Source organism: Grammomys surdaster, unplaced genomic scaffold (genome assembly GCF_004785775.1).
Source record: "Grammomys surdaster isolate TR1022 unplaced genomic scaffold, NIH_TR_1.0 194, whole genome shotgun sequence".
NCBI classification, from domain to species: Eukaryota; Metazoa; Chordata; class Mammalia; order Rodentia; family Muridae; genus Grammomys; species Grammomys surdaster.
This window is the reverse complement of record NW_021604639.1, coordinates 8,845,129-8,868,670: the sequence shown is the minus strand read 5'-3', so window position 1 is coordinate 8,868,670 and position 23,542 is coordinate 8,845,129. Positions and strand designations below refer to the sequence as shown.

General features: G+C 44.9%; 2 protein-coding genes across 4 annotated transcripts in view; one reads left to right on the top strand and one right to left on the bottom strand.

Moving 5' to 3' along the window:
* The window catches only part of Pitrm1 (pitrilysin metallopeptidase 1), a 32,865-nt gene extending 25,148 nt beyond the window's left edge, over positions 1 to 7,717 (top strand). The window contains exons 21-27 of the mRNA XM_028769892.1: positions 399 to 519; positions 2,015 to 2,086; positions 2,674 to 2,786; positions 5,095 to 5,220; positions 6,160 to 6,305; positions 7,074 to 7,176; positions 7,310 to 7,717. Of these exons, the coding sequence (XP_028625725.1) occupies positions 399 to 519; positions 2,015 to 2,086; positions 2,674 to 2,786; positions 5,095 to 5,220; positions 6,160 to 6,305; positions 7,074 to 7,176; positions 7,310 to 7,403 (775 nt within the window). The 3' untranslated portion in view covers positions 7,404 to 7,717. The remainder of the gene's footprint in view (positions 1 to 398; positions 520 to 2,014; positions 2,087 to 2,673; positions 2,787 to 5,094; positions 5,221 to 6,159; positions 6,306 to 7,073; positions 7,177 to 7,309) is intronic.
* Positions 7,718 to 9,324: 1,607 nt separating this feature from the next.
* The window catches only part of Pfkp (phosphofructokinase, platelet), a 65,429-nt gene continuing 51,211 nt past the window's right edge, over positions 9,325 to 23,542 (bottom strand). For 2 of the 3 annotated variants that reach the window (XM_028769893.1, XM_028769894.1), the window contains 6 exons: positions 16,845 to 17,009; positions 15,280 to 15,341; positions 14,714 to 14,825; positions 12,810 to 12,909; positions 10,603 to 10,705; positions 9,325 to 9,780 (listed from right to left, as the gene is read on the bottom strand). In XM_028769893.1, the coding sequence (XP_028625726.1) occupies positions 9,636 to 9,780; positions 10,603 to 10,705; positions 12,810 to 12,909; positions 14,714 to 14,825; positions 15,280 to 15,341; positions 16,845 to 17,009 (687 nt within the window). In that variant the 3' untranslated portion in view covers positions 9,325 to 9,635. Of the gene's footprint in view, positions 9,781 to 10,602; positions 10,706 to 12,809; positions 12,910 to 14,713; positions 14,826 to 15,279; positions 15,342 to 16,844; positions 17,010 to 21,647; positions 21,801 to 23,542 lie in introns of all 3 variants that reach the window. The other variant, XM_028769895.1, reaches the window with a different exon arrangement.

The following is a 23,542-nucleotide window of genomic DNA, read 5'->3' as shown; positions in this document are numbered from 1 at the left end:
CCATACACACACACACACATATATATATGTATGTATATATATGCCTAATCAAATATATATATATTTTGTGGATATTCTTTTTTTTTTAATTTTCCACCCTTTGTTATAAATCTGAAGGCATATGTCGAAGCTGTTAGTGTTCTCTCTCTTCTCTGCAACCTTCAGGAAATCGCTGTGTGAACAGCTGTGTGGCAGTGACATGTGTCTATCTGAGAAGCCCTGCGTGATTGCACATCTGCATACTGCTTCTCTGGAACAGCTTTTGTGTATTTTATGACAAAAGCAATGTCAATCACTTCATATCTTTGTGTTCCTCATACACAGATGTGACAAGTTAGTAGAACAGTGGGGGAGGGGTCAGTTAAATGGATTTAAATGCACACGATTCTTCTCTGCAGATGCTCAGTGAATGCCACCCCTCAGCAGATGCCTCAGGCAGAGAAAGAGGTAGAAAACTTCCTTAGAAATGTTGGCCGAAGCAAAAAGGAACGGAAGCCTGTCCGCCCGCATATTGTCGAGGTAAAGGAACCCAGGTGTGCTTCTCACCTTGACACGTGTCACCTAATTCTCAGGCATGCCATATATGGACTGGTGTATGGGAGGATTAAGTGGCTTGCCCAGCATCAGCCTACTTAAGTGAGGTCAGACCCTTTACTTGGTCTCCGATCCTACAGGTGTGTCTCTGTTCACACTTGGTAGTGAGCTTTCTCCTAATAAGGAAGAGCAGATCCGGGCAGTGGTGGCACACGCCTTTAATCCCAGCACTTGGGAGGCAGAGGCAAGCAGATTTCTGAGTTTGAGGCCAGCCTGGTCTACAGAGTGAGTTCCAGAACAGCCCAGGCTATAAAGAGAAATACTGTCTTGAAAAACAAACAAACAAACAAAAAAAAAAATAAGGAAGAGCAGAGTTTGGCATAGGGCGTGGTACCATAAAAAGAGCCAGAAACCTTAATCTGATGACCTTGTCCCCCGTAGTTTGTTAGACTCTGCACGCCACACAAGTTGGTAAAAGCCTTTCGCTGTGTCTCATTATTTTATGGATTTCATCCTTGCGTACAGTACTTGTCAGCAATGATCTCACCAGCTGGGCTGACTCACAGAGGTTTGTTTAGGTTTTACCTTTTGGGTCTGAGTCCCTGGGAGCCTCACTTGTTGATGCAGAAACTCTGTTTGCAACTCTGGTTGGAATTACTTAGTGTCTTCTGTGCTGTGGATCACATGTCCCTTCTTCCATTTGTCTTTTGGTCTCATTGGCTACTTCATCACCCTGTCATGAGAGACCACAGGGAGGTGATCTGCTGCTCTGTAGGCACCTCTGTCTAGAGCCTGTCATGTCACCCTAACCTCATGCTGTGGCAGATACAGAGATGTATCTAGGTGATTGTTTTTGTTGTTATTGTTACCTCTCTCTCCCTCTCCCTCTCTCCCTCTCTCCTTCTCTCCCTCTCTCCCTCTCTCCCTCTCCGTCTCTCTCTCCTCCCTCTCCCTCTCCTCCCTCTCCCTCTCCCTGTCCTCCCTGTCCTCCCTCTCCCTCTCCTCCCTCCTCCCTCTCCTCCCTCTCCCTCTCCCTCTCCCTCTCTTCCCTCTCCCTCTCCTCCCTCTCCCTCTCCTCCCTCTCCTTCTCCCTCTCCTCCCTCTCCCTCTCCCTCCCCCTCCCCCTCCCCCTCCCTTCCCTCTCTGCATGTGTGTATGAGAAGGTGAGAGGACAACTTGTGGAACCAGTCTGTTTCCACCTTGTGGGTCCAGGCCCATTGAGTCTTCTCACTGGCCCTGAAAGACACAGTTACATGATTAGAGAGTACCAAGGGGTAGGGAAGTACCCCTTAGGTTTGTACACAGGCTCTCTTCATTAAATATTTGAAAAATGTGCTTAACCTTTCATTCCTATACAATATGAAGCCTGCTTGCCTTGGCTAACCCATGTAAGGACTTCTGTAAACTTTATCATGTCTATGCCTTAATAAATATGTCAAGGAAGTTTCTCTTCACTCTGGGACACTTTTTTTATTTTCAGAAACCCACACCCAGTGTCCCCAGTGGAGGTACACATGCTGATGGGTCCCAGATCATCCGAAAACTGATAACAGTAAGTAAGGCTGTCAGGCTTGCTGGGCATCTGAGTACCCTCTGACTCTGAGCATTCTTCTAGTGGGACCACTCCAGAGACGAACTGCAACCTTAGACCTGGGGATGCACTGTCTCTTGTTATTACCACTCTGAGCCTTTATCTCTTGAGACAGCCCAGAGTGGGTGTCATAGCCTTTCATAAGCCTCTACTTACGGGGCCAAATGGTCTCATCACCTCTCCTTTAACTTAATATAGCATCTGACGCAGCAGCAGCCGCCTCCAGTTAGGCAGTAGCATCATCCCTTTCTACTTACAGGTTTCCACAATTGTGATGTTTGTTCTGGTCCTTTGTATGGTAGTTTAATGTGTTCATGTAAAATGGTCCACAATCTGAAATGCCTTTAATGTGATAGTAATTTCTTTTTATTGGATCTTGCCAAATGTGGAGTGTTTCTATTACATGAAATTCTGCTCTCAGAGTACAAGTGCCTCACTAGTGACTCCGATGGAGAAGGAGATGCTGGGATGGTGCTGCCTGCCTCTGCTACCTGAGGGCTGCATTTGGTTGTGCATCCTGGTCTGACCAGTAGGCCTCTGCCCCTTAGGACCCCACCTTCAAACCCTGTCAGATGAAGACACATTTCGTGCTGCCCTTCCCTGTGAATTACGTTGGCGAGTGTGTCAGAACTGTCCCCTATGCTGATCCAGATCATGCCAGGTAGGAAATGGGGGTGAGTGCATCCCTCCTCACAGCTGGAACGGGGTGAGTGCATCCTCCTCTCACAACTGGACTTGAGTGAAGTTGTTTGTCCAGCATGATAGAAGGTAGAAAGGGGACAGGCTGGGGAGATGGCTCTGTTGGTTAAGTGCTTATCATGCAAGTACAAGGACCTAAGCTGATATTTGCCCCCATTACCCCTCAGAAAAGCCAGATGTTCTGCATCTGTAACCCCCGTGCCACAGTAGGGGTGGGGGTCAGACTTCTGGAGCTCATTGACCAGAGTCTTAGTAAGGGTTTCTATTCCTGCACAAACATCAAGGATTTATTTCGCTTACACTTCCACACTGCTGTTCATCAACAAAAGAAGTCAGGACTGGAACTCAAGCAGGTCAGGAAGCAGGAGCTGATGCAGAGGTCATTGAGGGATGTTAGTTGCTGACTTGCTTCCCCTTGCTTGCTCAGCCTGCTTTCTTATAGAACCCAAGACTACCAGCCCAGGGATGGCACCACCCACAATGGGCTCTCTCCCCTTGATCACTAATTGGGAAAATGCCTTACAGCTGGATCTCGTGGAGGCATTTCCTCAAGGGAGGCTCCTTTCTCTGTGATAACTCTAGCATGTGTCAAGTTGACACACAAAACCAGCCAGTACAACCAGTATAGCCAACTCAGTATACTCTAGGTGCCGTTAGAAACCCCATCTCCAAAACCAAAGAGCATTCTATCTGAAGAATGGCCATTGTAGCTGAACTTCCACTTCCAAATGAATGAGTTGACTTACTAGCATGTACCAACTAAAAGTAAAAGAGCGAAGAGCAAGCAATCAAATCCTGCACTTACAATATCCAGCAGAAGTGACTGGATATGCACTGTGGCAGGACATAGGGTCTTCAAAGACAGTTGAGATAAACACTCTTGAGTCTGAGACAAGGGAACCCACCCTGTACACAAAGTCACTTCTCAGCAAGCACAGTAGCACCTATGAGTTTACTGATATGATTTATAATACAGAGACTGAGAAGGGAAGATTCCATTGATTTCTGGACTACACACACACACACACACACACACACACACTCACACACACACATATAGGTCTGCATATGCATGCTATAGAGGGCACAGGAGATGCTTTGTACACAGAAAGTTTCTGCGTCAGCTTTGCACACTCGACCCTGTGTTACATTGTACCAGTCTGTCCTCTGCATGCTCTGACCCTGCCACTCGGCAAGAGCTCCTATGCAGAACAAAGCACGAGCCACCATTAGTCTATAAATAGCACATTTATGAATAAAATGCCCAGTATTGTGTGCAGTTGTTTCTTTAAAGGATTTGTGTTCTGCCTACATGTACATCTTCATGCCAGAAGAGGGCACCAGATCTCATTATAGCCAGTTATGAGCCACCGTGTGGTTGCTGGGAATTGAACTCAGAACCTCTAGACCTCTGGAAGAGTAGCCAGTACTCTTTACCTCTGAACCATCTCTCCAGCCCCTGTGTGCAGTTGTTTTTGTGAATTATTTTTATCCCTAAGCTGTCCTATGTACAACATCATAGATACTTATGCCCAAAAATGCACCCACCTTTGTGACAAGAGACCCACAGAAACGTCTACACAAGGGAGGGTTTATTCTGGTTCACACTTGGCAGCTACAGTCTTTCAGGATGAGGTAGCCGTGGCAGGATCATGAAACCACGCATAGTGTGTCCACAGCCAGGAAGCGGAGAATAATTGGTGCTGGTTCTCAGCTCACACTCCCCTTTGTATCTGGTCTGGGACCCCAGCTCATGGGATGGTGCTGATCACATTCAGGTATAGAAACTCCCTCCCAGATGTGCCTGTCAAGTTGGCAGTCAGCATTAGCCACCCTGGACGGGATAGTGTGCAGCGTGTGAGAACTTCAGGGACATTTGGAAAGTGGCAAATAGAGGCACGTGGATCCCAGGGGTCCTGCGGAGGGACAGACCCACAAGGAGGACAGGCTGTCCTGTAGCCCCGAGGCAGCAGCCAACTAGATGGATGCATCTCTGATAACAAGAAGATCCAGAAACAAGAGACCGTTCCAGGTTGCTCTGAGGAGTGGTTGGACTCCATGCTCTGCTGCCTCAGGAGCTTAGAAAGGCCCTGGGTGATGGAGAGGAGGTCAGAGTGCTTTGAAGAGGGCCAGCGGTACACGACCGTACACCTCGGCTGGACTTTCCTTTCCTTTCCAGCTCTGCACCCCATCTCTAGGCTTTGGTTTTTACATTACGCTTCCTGTGAGCCATGCTCTCTCTAACTTGTTTTTTGCTCCCTTCGTTTCAGCCTTAAGATCCTTGCCCGTTTGATGACAGCTAAATTCTTGCATACAGAAATTCGAGAAAAGGGGGGTGCCTATGGTGGAGGGGCTAAACTCACCCACAGCGGGATCTTCACACTTTACTCTTACAGGTTAGTTTCTGAGTTATCATGTCTCCCAGGTGAGAGCCCCCACATTCCAGCCACTGGCTCTGTTCTCTCAGAATGTCAGCAGGCTCTGAGAATATTAGCACAGAAAAGGTTACATCTGCTCTTTATTTGGTCCCCATCTAGAGCAACTAACCATAGCCAGCTGTGTCTTTCCTGTCTTGCTGCAAGGAACAGACATAGTCGTGTTGTATTGTCTACATTAGACAAAATTCCAACTTCATAATCAGCCTGTTTTGGTGGAATGCAATCAGAATGGTTTCTGAACTTACTTCTGTGGTGGGAACGGAATTGAGATACAGTTCTGCTGCGTTTTCATAGGAATGAGACTGTTGCCATTTTCTGTAAATGGTTAGTTTCTGAGCCACCATTGAATTCTTGTACACCAGTGTTCCAAGAGCATGGCCTGTCACCGATATCATTCTCCTCGTTCTGAGATGCACTTTAAGATGGGTCTTGTTGACACATCTTCAGTTCCTTGATGGTGAGCCTAAAGAGCTACGAGGAACTTTGTCTTCAACACAAGAAAGTCCTCCAAAAATCCCCCCACCTTCAGCTAACTACTAGATTATTCTGGGTTTGTCTTAGGGAAGTAAGGGCTAGTTTAATGTCTATCTTCTCCATGGCTCTTCAATGTCTTAGTAGTCCTGACACCCCTCCATCCATGAGACTTCCTTCACAGATGAAGTCACAGTCTGGCCGTGAGGTAAGCAAGTGAAATGCAGTATTAAATATAGAGAGCGTGTTGTGGGGCTTCCTGAGTCAGATTTAAATTGCTCCAGAGAGAGAGAGAGAGAGTGGGTTATGTAGAGTGTAGACTATTAGAAGAAAAAAAAAAACCATAATGAACTGTTAAATTTACACAATTGCCTTAGATTGTTTTCCCCTATAGTGCTTCAGTATTGGCTCTTTTGGGTTTCCCAGGGATCCAAACTCCATAGAGACACTGCAGTCTTTTGGGAAGGCTGTAGACTGGGCTAAATCTGGAAAGTTCACACAGCAAGACATTGATGAAGCCAAGCTTTCTGTTTTCTCTGCTGTGGATTCTCCTGTTGCTCCATCGGATAAAGGTATCTTGGGTTCTGGGAACCTGGGTGCATAGTTTCCCCAGGCAGAATTCCATACAGTGTTCTGAGTCACCTGTCTCTGTGTTCATATGAATGAAACATGGTAGCCATGGTGTTGTTCTAGTTTCTCCAGTCTCTCTGTCCTACATATCTGAAGGCTGGAATATTGACCTTGCAGCTTCTTGTGACTCAAGAGATAGCCCCTTTATTAATGTTCTTGCTAAGCAAAAATTCCAACCTTAGTTAAATCCATATAAAAAGCCAGGCATGCTGGTAGGTGCATTTTTTTTTTTTAATCCCAGCCATGGGAAGTTGAGAAAAGGCAGAACCTTGGGCTCAGCAGTTAGCCAGATGACCCTACTTGATGAGCTCCAGGCCAGTGAGGAAGACCTTGTCTCAAAAACCAAGGTGGGTGGAGCTGGATGGATGGCTCATCAACTGAGAGTGGCAAATCTGAGTTTGGATCTCAGCACCTGAATCTGGCAGCTAACACTCACTTGTAACTCTAGCTCCAAGGGCACCTGACATAGCACAAGCCTGACCACATCATTAGTCAGTGCCGCTTTAGTTACTAAGTCTTCCTCTATACTCTGAAAAAGGAAGCTGATGGGTTAGGTCCCATTTTGCAGAGATGGATATCAAGTTTGATCTCTCTTGCCCATGCAGACCTTTTGGTTGAAGAGCATACCCTAAAGTGACCCCGCTCTCCTTTGAGCACAGAGGTTCCTATGCAACCTGTCTCCCCAGCCATACCTGTGGTTTAACTTTTAGGAATGGACCACTTCTTGTATGGCCTCTCCGATGAGATGAAGCAGGCATACCGGGAACAGCTCTTTGCTGTCAACCACGACAAACTGACCTCTGTGAGCCAGAAGTGAGTATGTGTGCCCTGCCCTGGCTTCCTGTGTTGGGCTAGGGGAAGGGTAACTCAGGAAGATGAAGGCTTCCTGTTGACCACTAAAAATGCTTCAGATAGAAAACAGTCCAATATGCCATCTCCTTTGCAGATACCTTGGCATCGGGAAGAGCACACACAGCCTGGCTATCCTCGGACCAGAGAACTCAAAAATTGCCAAAGACCCATCATGGATCATAAGATAATGAGTGTCACATATCTTTGAGTATACGTAAGAAATCAGTGGCTCTTAACAACTGAGCCTCTGAGCTAAATTTAATATAGGTGGTCACACAGGAGTTACTGGTTTCTTTGTTCCCAAAATCATAGTTATTCATATAAAAATCCAACCAAAGATGTTTATTGACTGGCCAGCTGGGCAAAAACTCTTAAGGAAATACCGTGACCATGAAGAAATTCATTAATCATGCATTAAATGGCAACAATGAACAAATTAAACTTCTGAAATATTACTAAACTTAGAACATTTATTTTAAACATAAAAGCCAACTGCAACCTGCCTGGGCTTTAGTCATTATTTCAAACAATAATTTACTACATTAAAATTAATGGTTGGACCTTCATTTAAGAAAAATGGCTTAGCAGCTAAAAAGCACTTGCTGCTCTTGCAAGAGACCAGGTTAGGGTTGTTAGCTTCCAAATAGTAGCTCAGAACCATCTGGAACTGCAGTTTCCAGGGAATCTCACTCACATCCTCTTCAGGATCCTACCTGCACTGCATGCATGCATCTGGTGCACAGACATGCATGTAGGGAAAACATCCATACACATAAAGACTAAGAGCAAATAGATCATTTAGAATAAATACAAGCAGTATAGAGCTTTGCATGGTGTGTGTGGTCACCACGAAGGCCCGAAGGAGCGTGAAGATGCTGAGCTCCACAGATCCGCCCTGTGAGCACCCACAAGTCTTGTTACGTTAGTGTTACCTCGAGCTTTTGCCCTGTCTTTACTGAGATAGGAAGAAAACTGAGCGTCTGTTTCGTTTATTTAGCCTCAAACACAACTAACATTTAGTCATCCTTTTTCTCTGTAAAGATTTCCTCATTTCTGCTACATGGATATCTAGAGGATACCTTTAGGCAGAAGTGAGAACACACAGACTAGTGACAAGAGGCAGGGATGCTTTGCCCTGCCGACAGCTCATCAGCCTGGAGCATTGTGGAGTGGAATGGATGGGCTTTTGCCATGGACCCCATCATTAACCCTAAACAGCGAGTTAAAATCTTCCAGAGGGTGAAAACCCAGCACCCTGGCTCCTTTCGATGAAGAGGCGGATACCAGATTGTTCTTCTGAACCTTGGCAGCTCTGGTGTACAACCAAGGCTGAAATTGAGAATCACTAGTTTAAACTTATCCTTTTAAAATTCTGCATGTGACCTGATGTGAAAAAAATCATAAACAAACCTAGCTTGGAGTAGTGAATGAAGTACATCTTAATCCTAGCACCTGGGAGGCAGAAACAGTAGGATCTCTGCAAGCTCAAAGTTGGTCTGGTCTACCAAGGCAAATTCCAGGCTACCCCTAAAATAACTAAGATCATAAACTTAGAGTTAATAATCTTCTCACATGTATGATCGTCAGCGTTAAGGCCAGGTAATCACCATGCTTAGGTCCCAGGCCAGTGTGTCTGTGTGTGTGAGTTGGGGGTTGGGTGGAGGTGAGACAGAAAAAAGATAATCTGCATACATACGCATGCATAGGCTCGGAGACTTCATCAGGTAGCATCCAGCATGTTTTTTCTCTTGGTTTTCGAAACAAGTTCCCCTGCTGGCCTGGAGTCACTAAGCAGACTAGGGTGGCTGGCCACACTCGAAGAGGTCTGTCTGTCTCTGCGAGTGCATGTCCATGAGGCTCAAACTCATGTCCCCTGACCTATCACACACCGTCCATAGACTTTCAGTATAGCCACAGAGGAGTGCATGCTGACTAAATGACACATAGCTGGTGGCTAACACTGTGCCTTCCTTTCCCTCCTCTTAAGACTTTGTATTTGCAGGGTCCCTGCTAACCTCCGACCACAAAACTGCTAAGGAAACCTTTGGTAGCATGGAAAAAAAAAATCATCTCGAGGTTTCACGCTCCTACTTAATAAACCAAGTACCATCAGAGTTGTAACCAAATGTTTAATACCACAATACCACAAGACACACACATGGTAAAGCACAAGATAGTACCCCATACAGTAGAAAACTGACACTCGATCAAGCGCGTGAGGCTGGGTTTCATGTCTTAGGGTCTGCTGCGTCAATGGTTATGGCAAGTGGTGCTCTCTGATTATCACCGCTGACGATACCTGGTCAACAATTCTTGCATAAAGTGCTGATAAATAATTATGTTACAGAAAAGGATGGTCCCTGGAGAACATTACAGGCTTCCCTAGATAAGTGTGCAGGTCAGGTGATGGCGTAACATGATCAGATGGCCGATAGTCCTTCATGGGGGTGGTGCAAGGGCTCCAGCTTGCCTGTATCGGACATGTCATAGCTCGCCTCATACTTGGCCAAGATCTTCATGATCGGCCGCAGTTTCAGCCACCACTGCTTCTTGGGGATACGGTGCCTGTCAAGAAGACAAGTCAGCTGTCAAATATTACATCTGCTGGAAGACAACTTCTGACTGCTACAGACTGCTGGGCACCGTTTGAATAGGCTCGCCAGAAAAATGGACTTTGTGCTGTAGTCATTTAAATAAATACGGGATAAGGCAACTGTTTCTCATTTCAAGACAAAGTAGCCAGGGTGGCCTTATACCAGTAAGCCTTTAGCTGGTCAAGCAATGGCTGGGATGACAAGTATGCATCACCATATCCAGTGTATTGTGTGTATATGTGTATGTGAGTGTCTGTATGTGTGTGCCTGTGTATATATGACTGTGTGTATGCATATGTATCACTGGAGATTAAACCTAGGGCCCAATACTAGCTCAAGCTATGTAAGTGCTCTACCATCAAATTTACTATACTCAGCCCTTTATATATTTTGTGTTTTGAAACAAGGATTCACAGTGTTATCCAATCTGACCTTGAATTTAAGACTCTTCTAAATGAGCCTCTCAAGGCTGTGATTGCAGGCCTGTTCCACCTCACCTCACCCACGTCACAGAACAATGGCCATAGGTCAGATTGAAACCATTACTTCTGTTTTTTTTTTAAATAAAAAAATCTGTCCTAGCTTATGTTTTCTTCCCCCCCCCATATGTATGTGTGTGTGTTTGTTTGTTGTGTGTATTTAACTATCTTCAGAAAAGCTCATATGTTTACCTAAGACAGTTCAATACTGAGTTCCTTACAGACTCCAGGATAATACTGGTGATCTCTCCTCAAAGCTCCTATTTCTCATTTCTAATGATGAGATTCAGATAAATAACAGGGCATTAACTTACTCAAAGTCAGTTTCTTTCTTCAGCTCTGCCACTGGTTGAAACAGGAGATCCCTCTTGCAAATTCCCAGGACACAAATGGAATCATCGCCAACAAATTTTTTCCCTGTGAAAGTAGAAAACATAAAGAAAAAAAATCTAAGAACTACTAAGCATATTGAATAAGCGGATAAAACAGTGTAGGAGGGCCCGGACAGTGAAGGGAGAGAAACCATCAGAGAACAAATCCATTATTGTGGGAAGAACTGCAGCTCCTTAGAGTCCTGAGGTGTCCTAGCTCTGTGCAAACCCCAATCAGGATGTGGGTTATGCCTGAGAAACCACTGTCCCATCTATTGAGGGGTTTTTTTTAACTGTGACCAGGGTCTTTCCCAGACTGCCAGCACTCCTTTGAGCTGTGTCTTTTTAGTCACCCTCAAGGTTCCTCCAGGATGGAATGCAAAGAGGCCTGGACTCTGCTGGAGCCTACCTTATATCATATACTCAAAGAGGAACCCTGTACCTGCCACAGACACATAGCACACCTACAGGATAACAGCCACAAGTGGCAGAGGTTCCTGGAAAGGAGACAGTGCTTGTCAAGTATTTCACTAAATGGTGCAATAAGAAAATAATGATTTAAGTTGCCGAAAGATTTCACTTTAGTAATAAAGGCTCAAGGACAAACTGGGAAAGGAAATCTAGGCAGAAGAAAATACAACAGCATCACGTGATGTAGACAAATTATCAAGAGGAAAAAAAAGCCAGAGTTGGGACTCTGAAAATACTAAAGGTCTGTTGGAGCTGTTTATATCTGTTCTGTAGGACGCCACTTTTGTAAGCCTCATGGTGGACATCATATAGGTGAATCCTGAGGAAATCACACACAGTATGACTGAGAAAGAACCCTGACCCGAAACAGCCAATGTGAAGAGGCCATGTGATTAGAAATGCAGGCCTCAAGTGGGAATAGTATGAAAAGCTTCATGGAAGATTTTTGAAAATGTAAATGAGTTTAGACTGTTCTAAAAAACATAACTTATGGAAGTAATCGAAAGGGGGAAAAGGCTTGTAGTTTGATTAAGCATAAGTGGATTTGTTTGGCAGTCACATCCTTTCCACAAAGGAAACTAGACGTTTTGACAGGTGGTTGCACAGGAAGGGTCTACCAAACATCCTGAAAGCTAAACTTCTGTCTTAGAAAGATTGAAGGAAGTCCTGCACTTCAATTTCCAACTGAACCCTGCTGCCTGACAAAGACAATACCATGCGGAAACAGCTGGCAGATGTTTTCCATCACCGAAACAAATGCCCTGCCCACAAAGAACTGCAACATGTGAGAGGTCTGGTTGTCAGCCATGGGCTGGGTGAACATAAAGGAAAGCAGTGTGCCTAAGAGTGAGCACAGGACCGCCAAGACATATTCAGCACTTCTGCTGAGCATACATCTGTGGTAGGTATTGGTGGGGGTGGAGGTCAGGGAGACTCAGTCCCTACAGCGTATGTTGAGTCAGCAAACTTGGAAACACATGAGGGTTAGTTGGTCATCATGCTCCTCATCAATGTGTTCAACAAGACATCATACAAGTTCAGAAGTTCCCCATGGCCTTTCCTTCATACAACCTAGAAAGCTGAGCTAAACTGAGCTATACGTCTGAGGATGTATTCATTTGCTCGTGACATTCTACGAGAAATCAAGGGAATGGCTGTCAGCAAATCCTAAGGTTACCTCTGGAGGAGAGAAGAAATACTGAAAGACAGTATTTAGGGTTTGAAGTAGGAAAACAGGACACAGCCCTCCCAATCAGTTGTGCATATCCCCTGCTCCTATGTAACTTGCCTGTGAATCAAACCAATGAACAAGTGTTAGCTTAAGTGTAAGGACTTTGAACGTGTTTCATGACACCATAGAAATAGATAAAAGCTCTATTTTATAGTCTTGCTAATGGCATGCAGTGTGTGCCAGGCAATCCCCTAGCTAATAAGAATGCTACCAAACAATTTGTCACCCACCTCTAGCAGTAGAAAAAAAAATAGTTTTATCAATTATGTTTAATTGTAACCTCTGGACATCATAAATGGTATTCAGTATTCACAGTCAAGGAGAGATAGTATGGTATCCCAGACATCTCAGTGGCAGATTTAAAGAAGAAAAAACACCATAGCTGTTTCAACAGGGTTCTCTGTGAGGCTGCTAAGGCATCTTTCCCATTTGCCCCGTTCCCTCGTACCTGCGCCCTGGGACCCCTTCAGTTTGGCGGTGATCCACTCCATAGCTTTGGCAGAAATTTTGGTTCCAAAGTTTCTATCGAATGGAGAAGGTGCTCCCCCCTGTGGCAAGTTATATGGATATAAGTCACACAGCAATTTCTCTTGATTTTTTTTTTTTTTAAAGAAACCAATGAAAGCAGTACCCACACTTAAGATGCACGTGGTGTGCAAACCTACAAACCTACAAACATGGTTTGGTTTTGCATATCTAGGACAGGAGGGAAACATGTCTGTAAATCCTGGAGCCTGACCTCCGCCTGCTACATAGCCTTGTGGTGTTCTCAACTAAATAATTAAGCTGTCGTTCTTTGTGTTGCTGTCTCTATTTGTGTCTCTCTGTCTGTGTGGTCCAGGAATCTGAATGTGTAGATGTGTTCTCCTACATGTACATGTGTGGAGGGCAGAGCACCATATCAGGGGTCTACCTCTGGCTTTCCAACAACTGGCTTTCAGACAAGGTCTCTCACAACTAGAAACTCCCCATTTAGCCCAGGCTGCCTACCCAGCTTGCTTTCTGGATCTGTCTATCTCATGGACAGCCATGCCTGGTTTATAATGTGGATGCTGGAGATTCAAATCTTGGTCCTCATTCTTGCAGAGCAAGGGCTGTTTGCCCGCTAAGCCATCTCCCCAGCCCATTTCTAGAACCAGGGATGCATCACAATTTCTTATACTGATAAAAATCTGTGGATTCGCAAAAATGAGACTATACATATTCCTACTCATGTTAACTTCAGGAATTCATGAACCCTTTGGAAATAAGTTAGTGGCTTCTAGTTTAAAAGTTCCCTAAAGTGGGCATCTTTACTGACTAGCAAAATATCAGTATCAGTGAGCTCTGAGCTTGACTGAAATTCTTCCAGATTGAGTAATATGTGAGAGCAAGTGTGGGTGATTCCAGATGTCAACCTTGGGCCTCCACATGTACACACACACACACACACACACAATTTAAAAGGTGCATATATGAACATGAGTAACACACACACATAAACATGCACACACAGAGAGACACACAAATAAGATTAAAAAGCTCCCTACACTGCACAAAGGCCAACAGATAGGCAACAATGGGACCACCGACTCCCAAGCTGACCTCCAGCCTTGTGACCTGGGCATGCTCACTTGACAGAAATGGAGAGTATAAAAGAAAAACAATGAAGGCAGTGAATAGAAATGCCCCGTATTCTAGAGGGAGAGAATCGGCTCTATCTTTCCAAACAATCTTGATTTGGTGAAAGTGTCAGATAAATACTACTGGTCTGAAACCCCCAACCTGAAATGTTGTTATTTAACTCAACAAAGTAATCGGAGTTTTTCCAGTAACCAGTTTTCTTTCTCATCTATATGAAAGCTGATAGATAATCTTTCCCCAAAAAGTCCTGCTATAGTTTGAGCATGGAATGTCTCCTCCATAGGCTTATGCCTTAGAATACTTAGTCCCCAAGTCAGGGTGGCACTTGAGGTAGACAACCTGAAGGAAGCTGGTTACCATGGAAGCTCATCTGTCATCTCTTAGCCCAGCCCCTTGCCCCACCTCATGGTTGCCCTCTACCTCCAGACTGCCTCCCACTCCTGCCCCCATGCCTTTCCTCCTTAAACTGTCAACCAACATAAATCCTTCCTCCGTTATGTTGCTTTTTGTCAGCTGTCTGGTCACAGGCAAAAGAAATGCATCTAAGTACTTCCCATCAACTAGGATGTCACAGACTACATAGAATCTTAAAGGTGATGGCGTTCATACAACTGAAAATTCTGCATGCTTACAAGAACTTCAGAATTAATCTATGCTCACTTCCCACAGAATGACTCCACTCTGAGGGGGACCCCTGAGGCTCCGAGATCATGGAAGACCCCGGCCTACCTGCTGCATGTGGCCCAGCACGTTTTTCCTGCAGTCAAACACTCCTTTCCCCTCCTCTGAGTAGAGCTGATAGATGAAGTCAGTGGTGTAGTTTACACTGCAGCTTTCGTTTCTGGAACACATGTGAAGACATCACATTTACTCAGGGCTGTGGAGAGGGGCTGAGGGCTTTCTGGAGACCAGCTCCAGTCAGCTAGCCAGCCTCAAGGCTCCCGGCTCCCAGTCATTTGCCCGTCAGCCTCCTTCATCTCTCTGCCCCTACCCTGACTCTGTAGATTTCCCTTTCCTCATAAAGGCCAGAGGGCTAAAGGAAATGAGGGGCAGGTGTCTTGAAACTAATAACCCATAGGCTATAGAGCAAAAATAAAACGTAAAAAGGTTTTCTTTTGTTTAAATGAAGACCTGATTTCTTTTTCTAACAATTCAGGTTTCTAAAGAAACCTTTGCTTCTTTAGCATTCACAGAATCAGTAACAAAGGAAAGAGCCCACTGGGGTTCAAATCACATGGCAACTTCTGTCCAAGAACCTACACCTAAAATGGAGGAATAGAACCCCTTTCTGTTACCTGAGTACAAGGCCCCTCTGGATGCTGGTCTTCATTTTCTCTGTCAAGTGCATGACGTTGGACTAGAAAAGATTGTTTGATCAGACAGTACAGTTATTTGGCACCTCCAATAACACCATGTATGCTGGAATGTAGCACCATGTATAAGCACAATCAGCTGCTTTTAAATGTTTTGGGGATATGACAGTACAGAAGGATGCAGTGGATGAGAAACATGATGGTATCATTAGCAAATCAGATAAACACAGAATGTGTAAGAGGTGTGGCTATGCTACTGGGTATATTTATTAGTAAATGAATACTGCCCCACCTCCAACTAGGTTTCCCTTTTTAAAATCCTTACTGTATACATTTCCCTAATCCATAGATTATTTTTTAATGTTCATGACTGTGATAGTTAGTGTTCATTGTCAGCCTGGTACAACCCATAAACACCTATGAGTCTCTGTGCTATCTAGATTAGGCTGGGCCTATAGTCATGTTTATGGGGCATTATCTTGATTATGTTAACTGTGGTGGGAAGAGGCACTCATTGTGGATGGCATCATTTCCCAAGAAGGGGATTCTGAAGTATAAGCAGGAGATACTAAGCTGAGCACTAACATATATGCATGTCTTCTCCTTATGCTTTTGACTACATGTGATTTGCAGCTTCCAGTTCCAGCTATGTTGACGTCTATATAGACCATAACCTGGAACTATCAGTGAAATAATCCCCTTCTCCCTTAAGTTGCTTTGGCCTGGATATTTTATCATAACAATGGGAAACAAATGTGAGAAAATGGCAATATTTCAAAAGGCCTAAGGGATGCTGTTCAAAACATCAGGTCCCATGACATAAGTCTCTTTAAATGACTTATACCAAATATTGGGAATGCATTTCATTTTTCTCAAAATAATGAATCATTTACAAATGCATACATACATATAAAACAGAATGTGTGGTGTGTGTGTGTGTGTGTGTGTGTGTGTGTGTGTGAGAGAGAGAGAGAGAGAGACTGAGAGAGAGAGGGAAGGAGGGAGGGAAGGAGGGAAGAAGGGAGGGAGGGAAGGAGGAAGGGAGGGAGGGAGGGAGGAAGAAAGAGAGAGAGAGAGAGACAGACAGACAGACAGACAGACAGTGTGTGTGTTAAGCCCCCTAAAAGCACTTTGCTGGAATTGCAGAAGACCCAGCTCCTATTCTCAGCACCCAGATGATGGTTTACAACCATCCTTAATTCCAGTTTGAGGGGATCTATCACCCTCTTCTGTCCCCTGAGGGTGTGCACATACACACATACTCACAAAATAAAAATAAATGAAATAATCAACACACATACAAATGAAGGGCCCTCAAACCCTACCTAGTGATGGTCACCTAGCCAAAGAGTTCCTAGGACTTGAGTCCAAGCATCTGGACTTGAAGCTGGCAACTGAAAAATGAACAGCTTGCAATGTTTTGCAACACCAATCGCCGGCCTTCAAAAAAAACTAGTGGGGAGCCAGTAAATGAGGTTCTTTATGCAGCATTGCTGAATGAAGTGCTCTGGGAGCCAAGCAGGCATGTCGTGCAGCCATTGACATACCTGCAAATCTCGGATGTCAAAGGGCTCTTCAAAGATGTAGGCAGCATCAGCTCCTGAAGCAAGTCCCCCCATGTTGGCCAAGTAGCCACAGTATCCGCCCATGGTCTCAATGATGAACACCCGGCGCTTGGTCCCACTGGCTGACTGTTTAATGCGGTCACACGTCTAGTTACAGACACAGAGATTCGTCATTTGAATCCAGGACCTTGGCTAGTGCCATATGTGCACCAGCCCAGGGCCAGTTCTCCACCACAAGCTGAAGCACATCCCTCCACCACGTGCAGAAGCAAGCATTGGCTACAGAGAGGTACAGTGGTAAAAACTGCTCAGATGCAGCCTGTCAGAATCTCTGTGATCACCCGAGGTGGGGCCCTGGCTAAGCCATTACCCTGGAGACTAGTCATTCAAGTCAGCTCACTTCCTGTGCTCTTTGACTATGTCTTTGCTGAAAGGATCTTTTTTTTTGCAAGTCAATATTTAGCTGATGTGAATTTATATTTCTGTGGGAATGTTGATTATCTAACTTCCAATTTGTTCTCTTTACTTTTCTGATATCTCGTTGTGAGAAGCTCTTTGTGACTTTTGACATTTTGTTTATCTTGGGTATATCCTTGGGTCTTTCTTAAAGGGTACCTTTGTCCAAAGAGAACAGCTTCTCAGACAAAGGCACCCAGAGACATCTTCCAGGGATTCTTCATATTGAAAGGTACTGCCAACCATTCTCCTAAAGGGCCCAGGTTCAGGACCTTCAAGAAGAGCTAAGAACCACCCACCGCTTCACACCCATGGCAGCAGTGCAGGTGCCAATCATTTCCTCAGAAATCAGTGAAAGCCTTCCACCTCATGCTCAGCATGTGTTCTGTTCCGGGGAAACTGAAATCTATACGTACAATCCAAACTTGACTGTGCCCTTGGCTTCTTTAAAACCCCTCAGCACTGCTTGTAATTATGCCTCAAAGTCTTTCTATGGGATGCACAGCGCTGTCAATCCCCAGCACCCTGTCCAGCTCCTAGCTCAGAGATATGCTGCTCTCTTGAGCCTCCCTGGACCTTCACAGTCGTCTCCAGGCACAATGAAGAACTATATATAGAAGACCCCAAAGACATTCCATTCATTATTCCTGGAACCCCTCTTATACATCTTGAGGTGGGATTATTTTGGATCATCTAAGAGAGTCTTGGTTGTCACTATGTCATTGTAAAGGGGGCAAAAGAAGCCAGGGCACAGAAACTACACAAAGGAAAGAGAGACTTTGTGCTAGCTGAGAGGATGCAACAGAGGTTAGGGTTCATGATCTGCCAGGGAGACAGGTTTCGAACTCAAAAGATACAGGGACAGGCTCTCCCCTAGAGCTCACGCCTTGACTTCAGTTCCATGACTTATGTCCCTCACAGCTGTGAGGAAATGGCTGTGAGGTTAACACCAAGTATATAGCCATGTATTACAACCACTCTAAGTAACTAACTCAGGCTCATTCTGGCTCTCTTATCTGCAACCTGTGACCCAGTTAGAAAGCCATTTCCTCAGGAAGACACTATGTGACCTCCAGGACTGGACAGTCCCTCTGGTGGGGGCTCTCGTGACTCCATGTCCTCTCTTCACCCCAGTATGTCTTCCTGAAAAGTGTGCTTATTAGATTTGGATATTTCCTCTCCAGATTGAGTCCTTGGAGGACAGGAATCCTGGGCGGGTTGAATGGAGGATAGGTACTATAGTACCTGTCCCAGCCAGCTGTACCACCAACACAGAAGATGCTTAACACTGAAAAGAAAAGTGACTGAGCTATTTGGCCTACCCATCAACAGTCTGGAGAAAAGAGGAGAGTGACATCATGGGGGTGAAGGGGCCCTGGGACTGCAACAGTCATAGATCTGTAGGGGACGCTGGAAGTGGGTCTGCACCAAAGTCAAAAGAGCCATTTGGAATTTTTACATGATCACTTTGAGTTATACTTATCATGTCATCATGCTTATGACCAAACATGAGTTTTAAGAAAAATATTCCAATCTGTAATTTCTCTACTGAATCCTCTTGTATGTGCTTTGGTGAGTGGGAAGCCCTGGATTCTCTAGAAACAGGGATGTAACAAAGGAAGGGGAATCCATGTTGTACTGAACATCTCTCGGTGGCACTCAAGTACTGAAAGGGTCACAGCGTGGTCTTTGTTACAGAGCCATCCTACAAGTGAAGGAAGAGTGCAGATCAGAATGGAAGGCTATGCTGAGGTAAGTGCCCAGTCCCCTGAGGGAACAAAACTACACAGGTTAATGTTCTACTTTAATCTTTCCCAAATGCCCGTTCCATTGCCCACTAATCCAGAAAAATATGTTGCAGTCACTTAATGATTCAAGAATATTACTAAGAAAGAACCTTTTGGTCCCAAGGACTGCTAATACAGATCTCTACACTCTGATCCAAATGGGTTGTTGATGAGACATAAGCAAACTGATTAGAATAAACCTGACATCGACAAAGTCCAGGCTTTCTGCTTACCCCTGGCTAAAAAACAACAACAACAACAACAGGGGTTTAGGATGGTCTGCCTTTGCCTGGAGCCTACAAACACTCCTTTGCAGTACTCTTTCATTACCCAGGCTGCACCTGAAGACTTCAATCAGCTCCTTCTAAAAATAGTAAGCCATCCTTGCCTGTCTCACTTAATTACTAAAAGCAGTACTGACATAGAAAAAGCCAGTATACCAAGGCCATCTGCCACATGCTAGTGACACACCCAGAGGATTCCCTGACTTTTGGTCAAGAGGGTAACTATTTAGGGCTCATGCCTCTTATGCTACAACAACTGCCTCATAGGCAAGTTCATCGAACTCCAAAGGCATAGAGTGGTGTTTCTCTGGGGGAGGCCTCTGTGAGGAGTGCTGCTGGACGAAGAATGTCAAGCTACAGTGTCAACATCATGGCCAGTCCGCTACACACACTTGTCTTTTCAAAGACATAGTTGAAGGGTGAGATGGTAAGGTGGAGTCTGCCACAGAGTTAGATCTTTTTTTGAGGGTTATATTAATTAATGTGAGTGCAATCATGTCTTATTAACAAGATAAGACATGCCCTTCCCTCTTTGCACCTGAGCCCATAACTTGTATTCTTTCAGAGTACTTACTGAAGAACTCAGGTGGCCAGATAGGGAAGGGGCTGGAGAGTAGGCAGGGGGAATCCTGTCCTACTATGTGCTGGCAGAGACAACTGACAGATCCCCATTTCCCTGTCAGTGAAGCCAATATGGTTCCAGCCAGTGTCTAAGATGAAGCATGTTGGGTCATCTAGGACTTCTACCTGTGATATCACCTGTCAACAGAGGTTTTAGAGGGGAAAGCTCAGGACTGTGTCTGGGCCTTAAGGCATTCAGTGACTAGGGTTCAATCTACAGGCTTCTTTGTAATTCTATTTAACATGCAAAGTCATTAGACTCTAGGGTGGGTGAGTAGGGGTTTAGGGGAGCTTCCACATTGCTTATAAGCTATGTCAACAGACAGGTTACAAGGGACATACTTAGAGTATGTCAATCTATTTAATAGTTCCATGCTAAGATCTTAGTGGAAGATTCGGATGCTTGGCCCAACTAGGCACCTCCCCCTTTTTCCTGCCAAAATTTAACTTAGAGGAAAGAACTTGGGATATAAGGAATCTCTCTAATGTTTAAAACTCACTGTAAACTCCAAAACAGTAGTTTGCAACATTCCTAACTCTGTGATGCTTTAATGGAGTTCCTTGTGTTATGGTGACCCCCAAACATAAAATTATTTCCTTACTACTTTGTAACTGTAATTTTGCTAGTGTTATGAATGACAATGTAAATATATGATATACAGAATAGCTGATATGTGATACTACCTGGGGGTCGCGATCCACAGGTTGAAAAGCACTGTTCTAGTGCCAACTTGAATGTGAACATTTTAAAAAAGAGATCAGCTTGTTGCCGTTGGGTCAGGGTGGAAAGAACTGAGAATAATAAGAAGTCAACCTACATACTTGGCCACTGTCCGATCTGCTGTTAGATAACTGGAAAGGACTCTGGGAGCTAGCAGACATCCTCCTGTCTCAGAAGGAGGATGCATTCAGTTCATTACCTGTGTTACAAATGTAGACACCAGTACCACACTGAGCACCTGCTGGTCCATCTCTCCACACCATGTGCAGCAGATGAAGTCACCTTCCTCTCAGAGAGTGACTTTGTCTCCTAGAATGCCTCTCATCTCACTGGGAAGTCTTTGTAAGCCTCAGGCTCCTTAGTTTGAACATTTATATTGACCGTGCTTACTCTGGGGATTCTTATACTTACTTAGAGGGTAGCTAGATCCAATCCTTTGTGCTCACTCCCGACACTTGTTCAGTAACCTTCCCCCAACACCTCAACTCTAACAACGGGATTTTGGATAGAAGCAGCTGACCTTAAAAGATGTGATCTCCACAGCTCTCCTGCTCAGATGGTACAGAAACACTACAGAGAGGCCTGCGTAGAGCATTTTATGTTGAGTTAAAAAAGACAAGTACTCACACCATGAGAAACTAGGAAACACTATCCTATTACCAAAGGTAATTATTATTAAATAATAATAATATTATTATTATATTATATTATTATTTACCAAGTGGTAAAGACATGTTTTGGCTTATTCCCTCTGAAGAACATTAAAGGGTATATTTTTCAATTTCTAGTTAAGATCAGACAGGTGAAGGTTAAAGACTACAAGTTGGGAGTTTGAGCTGTCAGGAGGGCTAAGCACAGAAGAAAAAAACCTCGTTCAGGCAAAGCAAAGTAAGAATTGAAGCAGAAGTTCTCTTACCTGGACAACCACATTCAGGCCAGTATCAGAACCGATACTTATGTCTGAGCCAGGGATATCATTGCTAATAGTGGCAGGCAAAACACACATTGGGATGCAAAACTCCTCGTGGTTGTTTCGAGCCTCAGAAAGTATGACGGCACCGTGAAAACCCTGAAGCAGCAGGGCCATAGCAGTTAGTGAGGTGCCTGTACATCACTTGCCAAGTCACTGAGTGCGGACAGTAACTCCAGGGATGTGACAGGGAGGGAACTAAGTAACCAGTGGGAAGTTGGTCCACATGGGTCAGCAGAGCCCATGAGAGGCCAGGATTGGCATCTGAGCAGGTGCAGGGCATGGTTCAACTAGTCATGGGCCACTAGGTGCATCCCTCAGCCTTGTCCTTCTTGTCCCGCAGGAAGAAGACACAAGTGGCTAGTCAAGGTGGTGCAAAGCAGGCAGCAAAGCAGGCAGCAGGCCGAGGGAACAGAGTGCATCGTGGGTTAGTCATTAGATGGAACTGGTGCTTCTTTCTCAGCATCACAGAGGTGGAAGGGAAAGAAAATGAGGTTGGGTCCTTTCAGCGCAAATCCCATCCCAACACTTCTTTAGGTGGAGGTGGAGAGTTGGGGAGGGACACGGGGCCGCAAGGATAACATCAAATGACTGGTATCACCAATGCAGCTGGTTCACTACACCACCACCAACGGCTGACAGAAAGAGACATGCACTTTACATTACCTGCAGGTCCACCCCAGGACCCACAGCAGCGTCTGCGTGCCCCTCTCCTCCCTGTTAGAAATATGTGTCTCCCTCTTAGAGGGCACATCCTTCCTGGGCCTTTGGCTTACATGAAGCAAGATAAATCATTTGGAACCTCAGGCACTGCTTCAAAGTGATAATTAAAATGTCTGACTTGGTAGTCAAAGAAGGCTACCAGTTGGTATACAGAGGTTTCCAATACCTGCCTCAGATATTAAAGGCAGGTTAGTGGGAGGGTACAGGTCTACTCACCCACAGTTCCGGAATCCAGGCAGCTCCCAACAGAGTATGTAGGGTATTTTAGACCACTGTGGATGGCAAGTCTGACCCATGAGTCTTATTTATCTTTCTTAGTATAATATAATCATCAGTATACAGGTTGCTGCAGAATTATTGTTTAAATACAGCACAGGACTCTGCCTCCCCACAAGGCAGCTAGATAAATGTTGCATTTCTATACCCTCTTCCTGCAACCAAATCACCCTGACATTTAAAACCTGTGTGCTCCAAGGATTCTGGACAGTGGATCATGGACCTGGGGTATGTTAGTCTTTGGTATGTCAGTCAATAGGTCAGACAGGGCAGCCAACAGTGGCCAGTGACAAAGTTTCTTTTGTTTCCAACACAACCAGACCTCCACCTCCACCCACAGTTGGCACTGAGTCTTTTGGTTGCTCTCCAGGTGCTTCAGTTCAGCCATGTTGTGCTAATTGATTGTTGTTACAACTGATTGCATTCAAAATGGTGCCTAATGTGAAAACCATCTGGATACACCCATTGGTCAGTGCCCCACACAGTTACTAGGCTCCTCAGATCTTTCCAGGAAAATATTTCTATTTGCTGAGGACTATCTTTGCTAGGTATTCATTAGGAATAAATTGTACAGAAAGAAGCCTTGTCTTTGAGAGGCCTCCCACTGGAAGTCAGAGGGGAGTAGGCAATATGCCTGACAGACCAGAGCCTTTACCTGTGGGCTTGAAGGAGGGGGTTTGGGGGTCAGGGGTGTATGAGAAGGGCAGGTGAGAAGGGCAGGAGGTTAATGTCTTAACTTCATTCTGATATTGTTGGCGACAGCTATATTGTTGCAAGGGCTTTCTTTGCTCTCTAACCAACTGAAAGTGAAGCTCAGAGAGGGAAACTGTACCCAAGAAAAG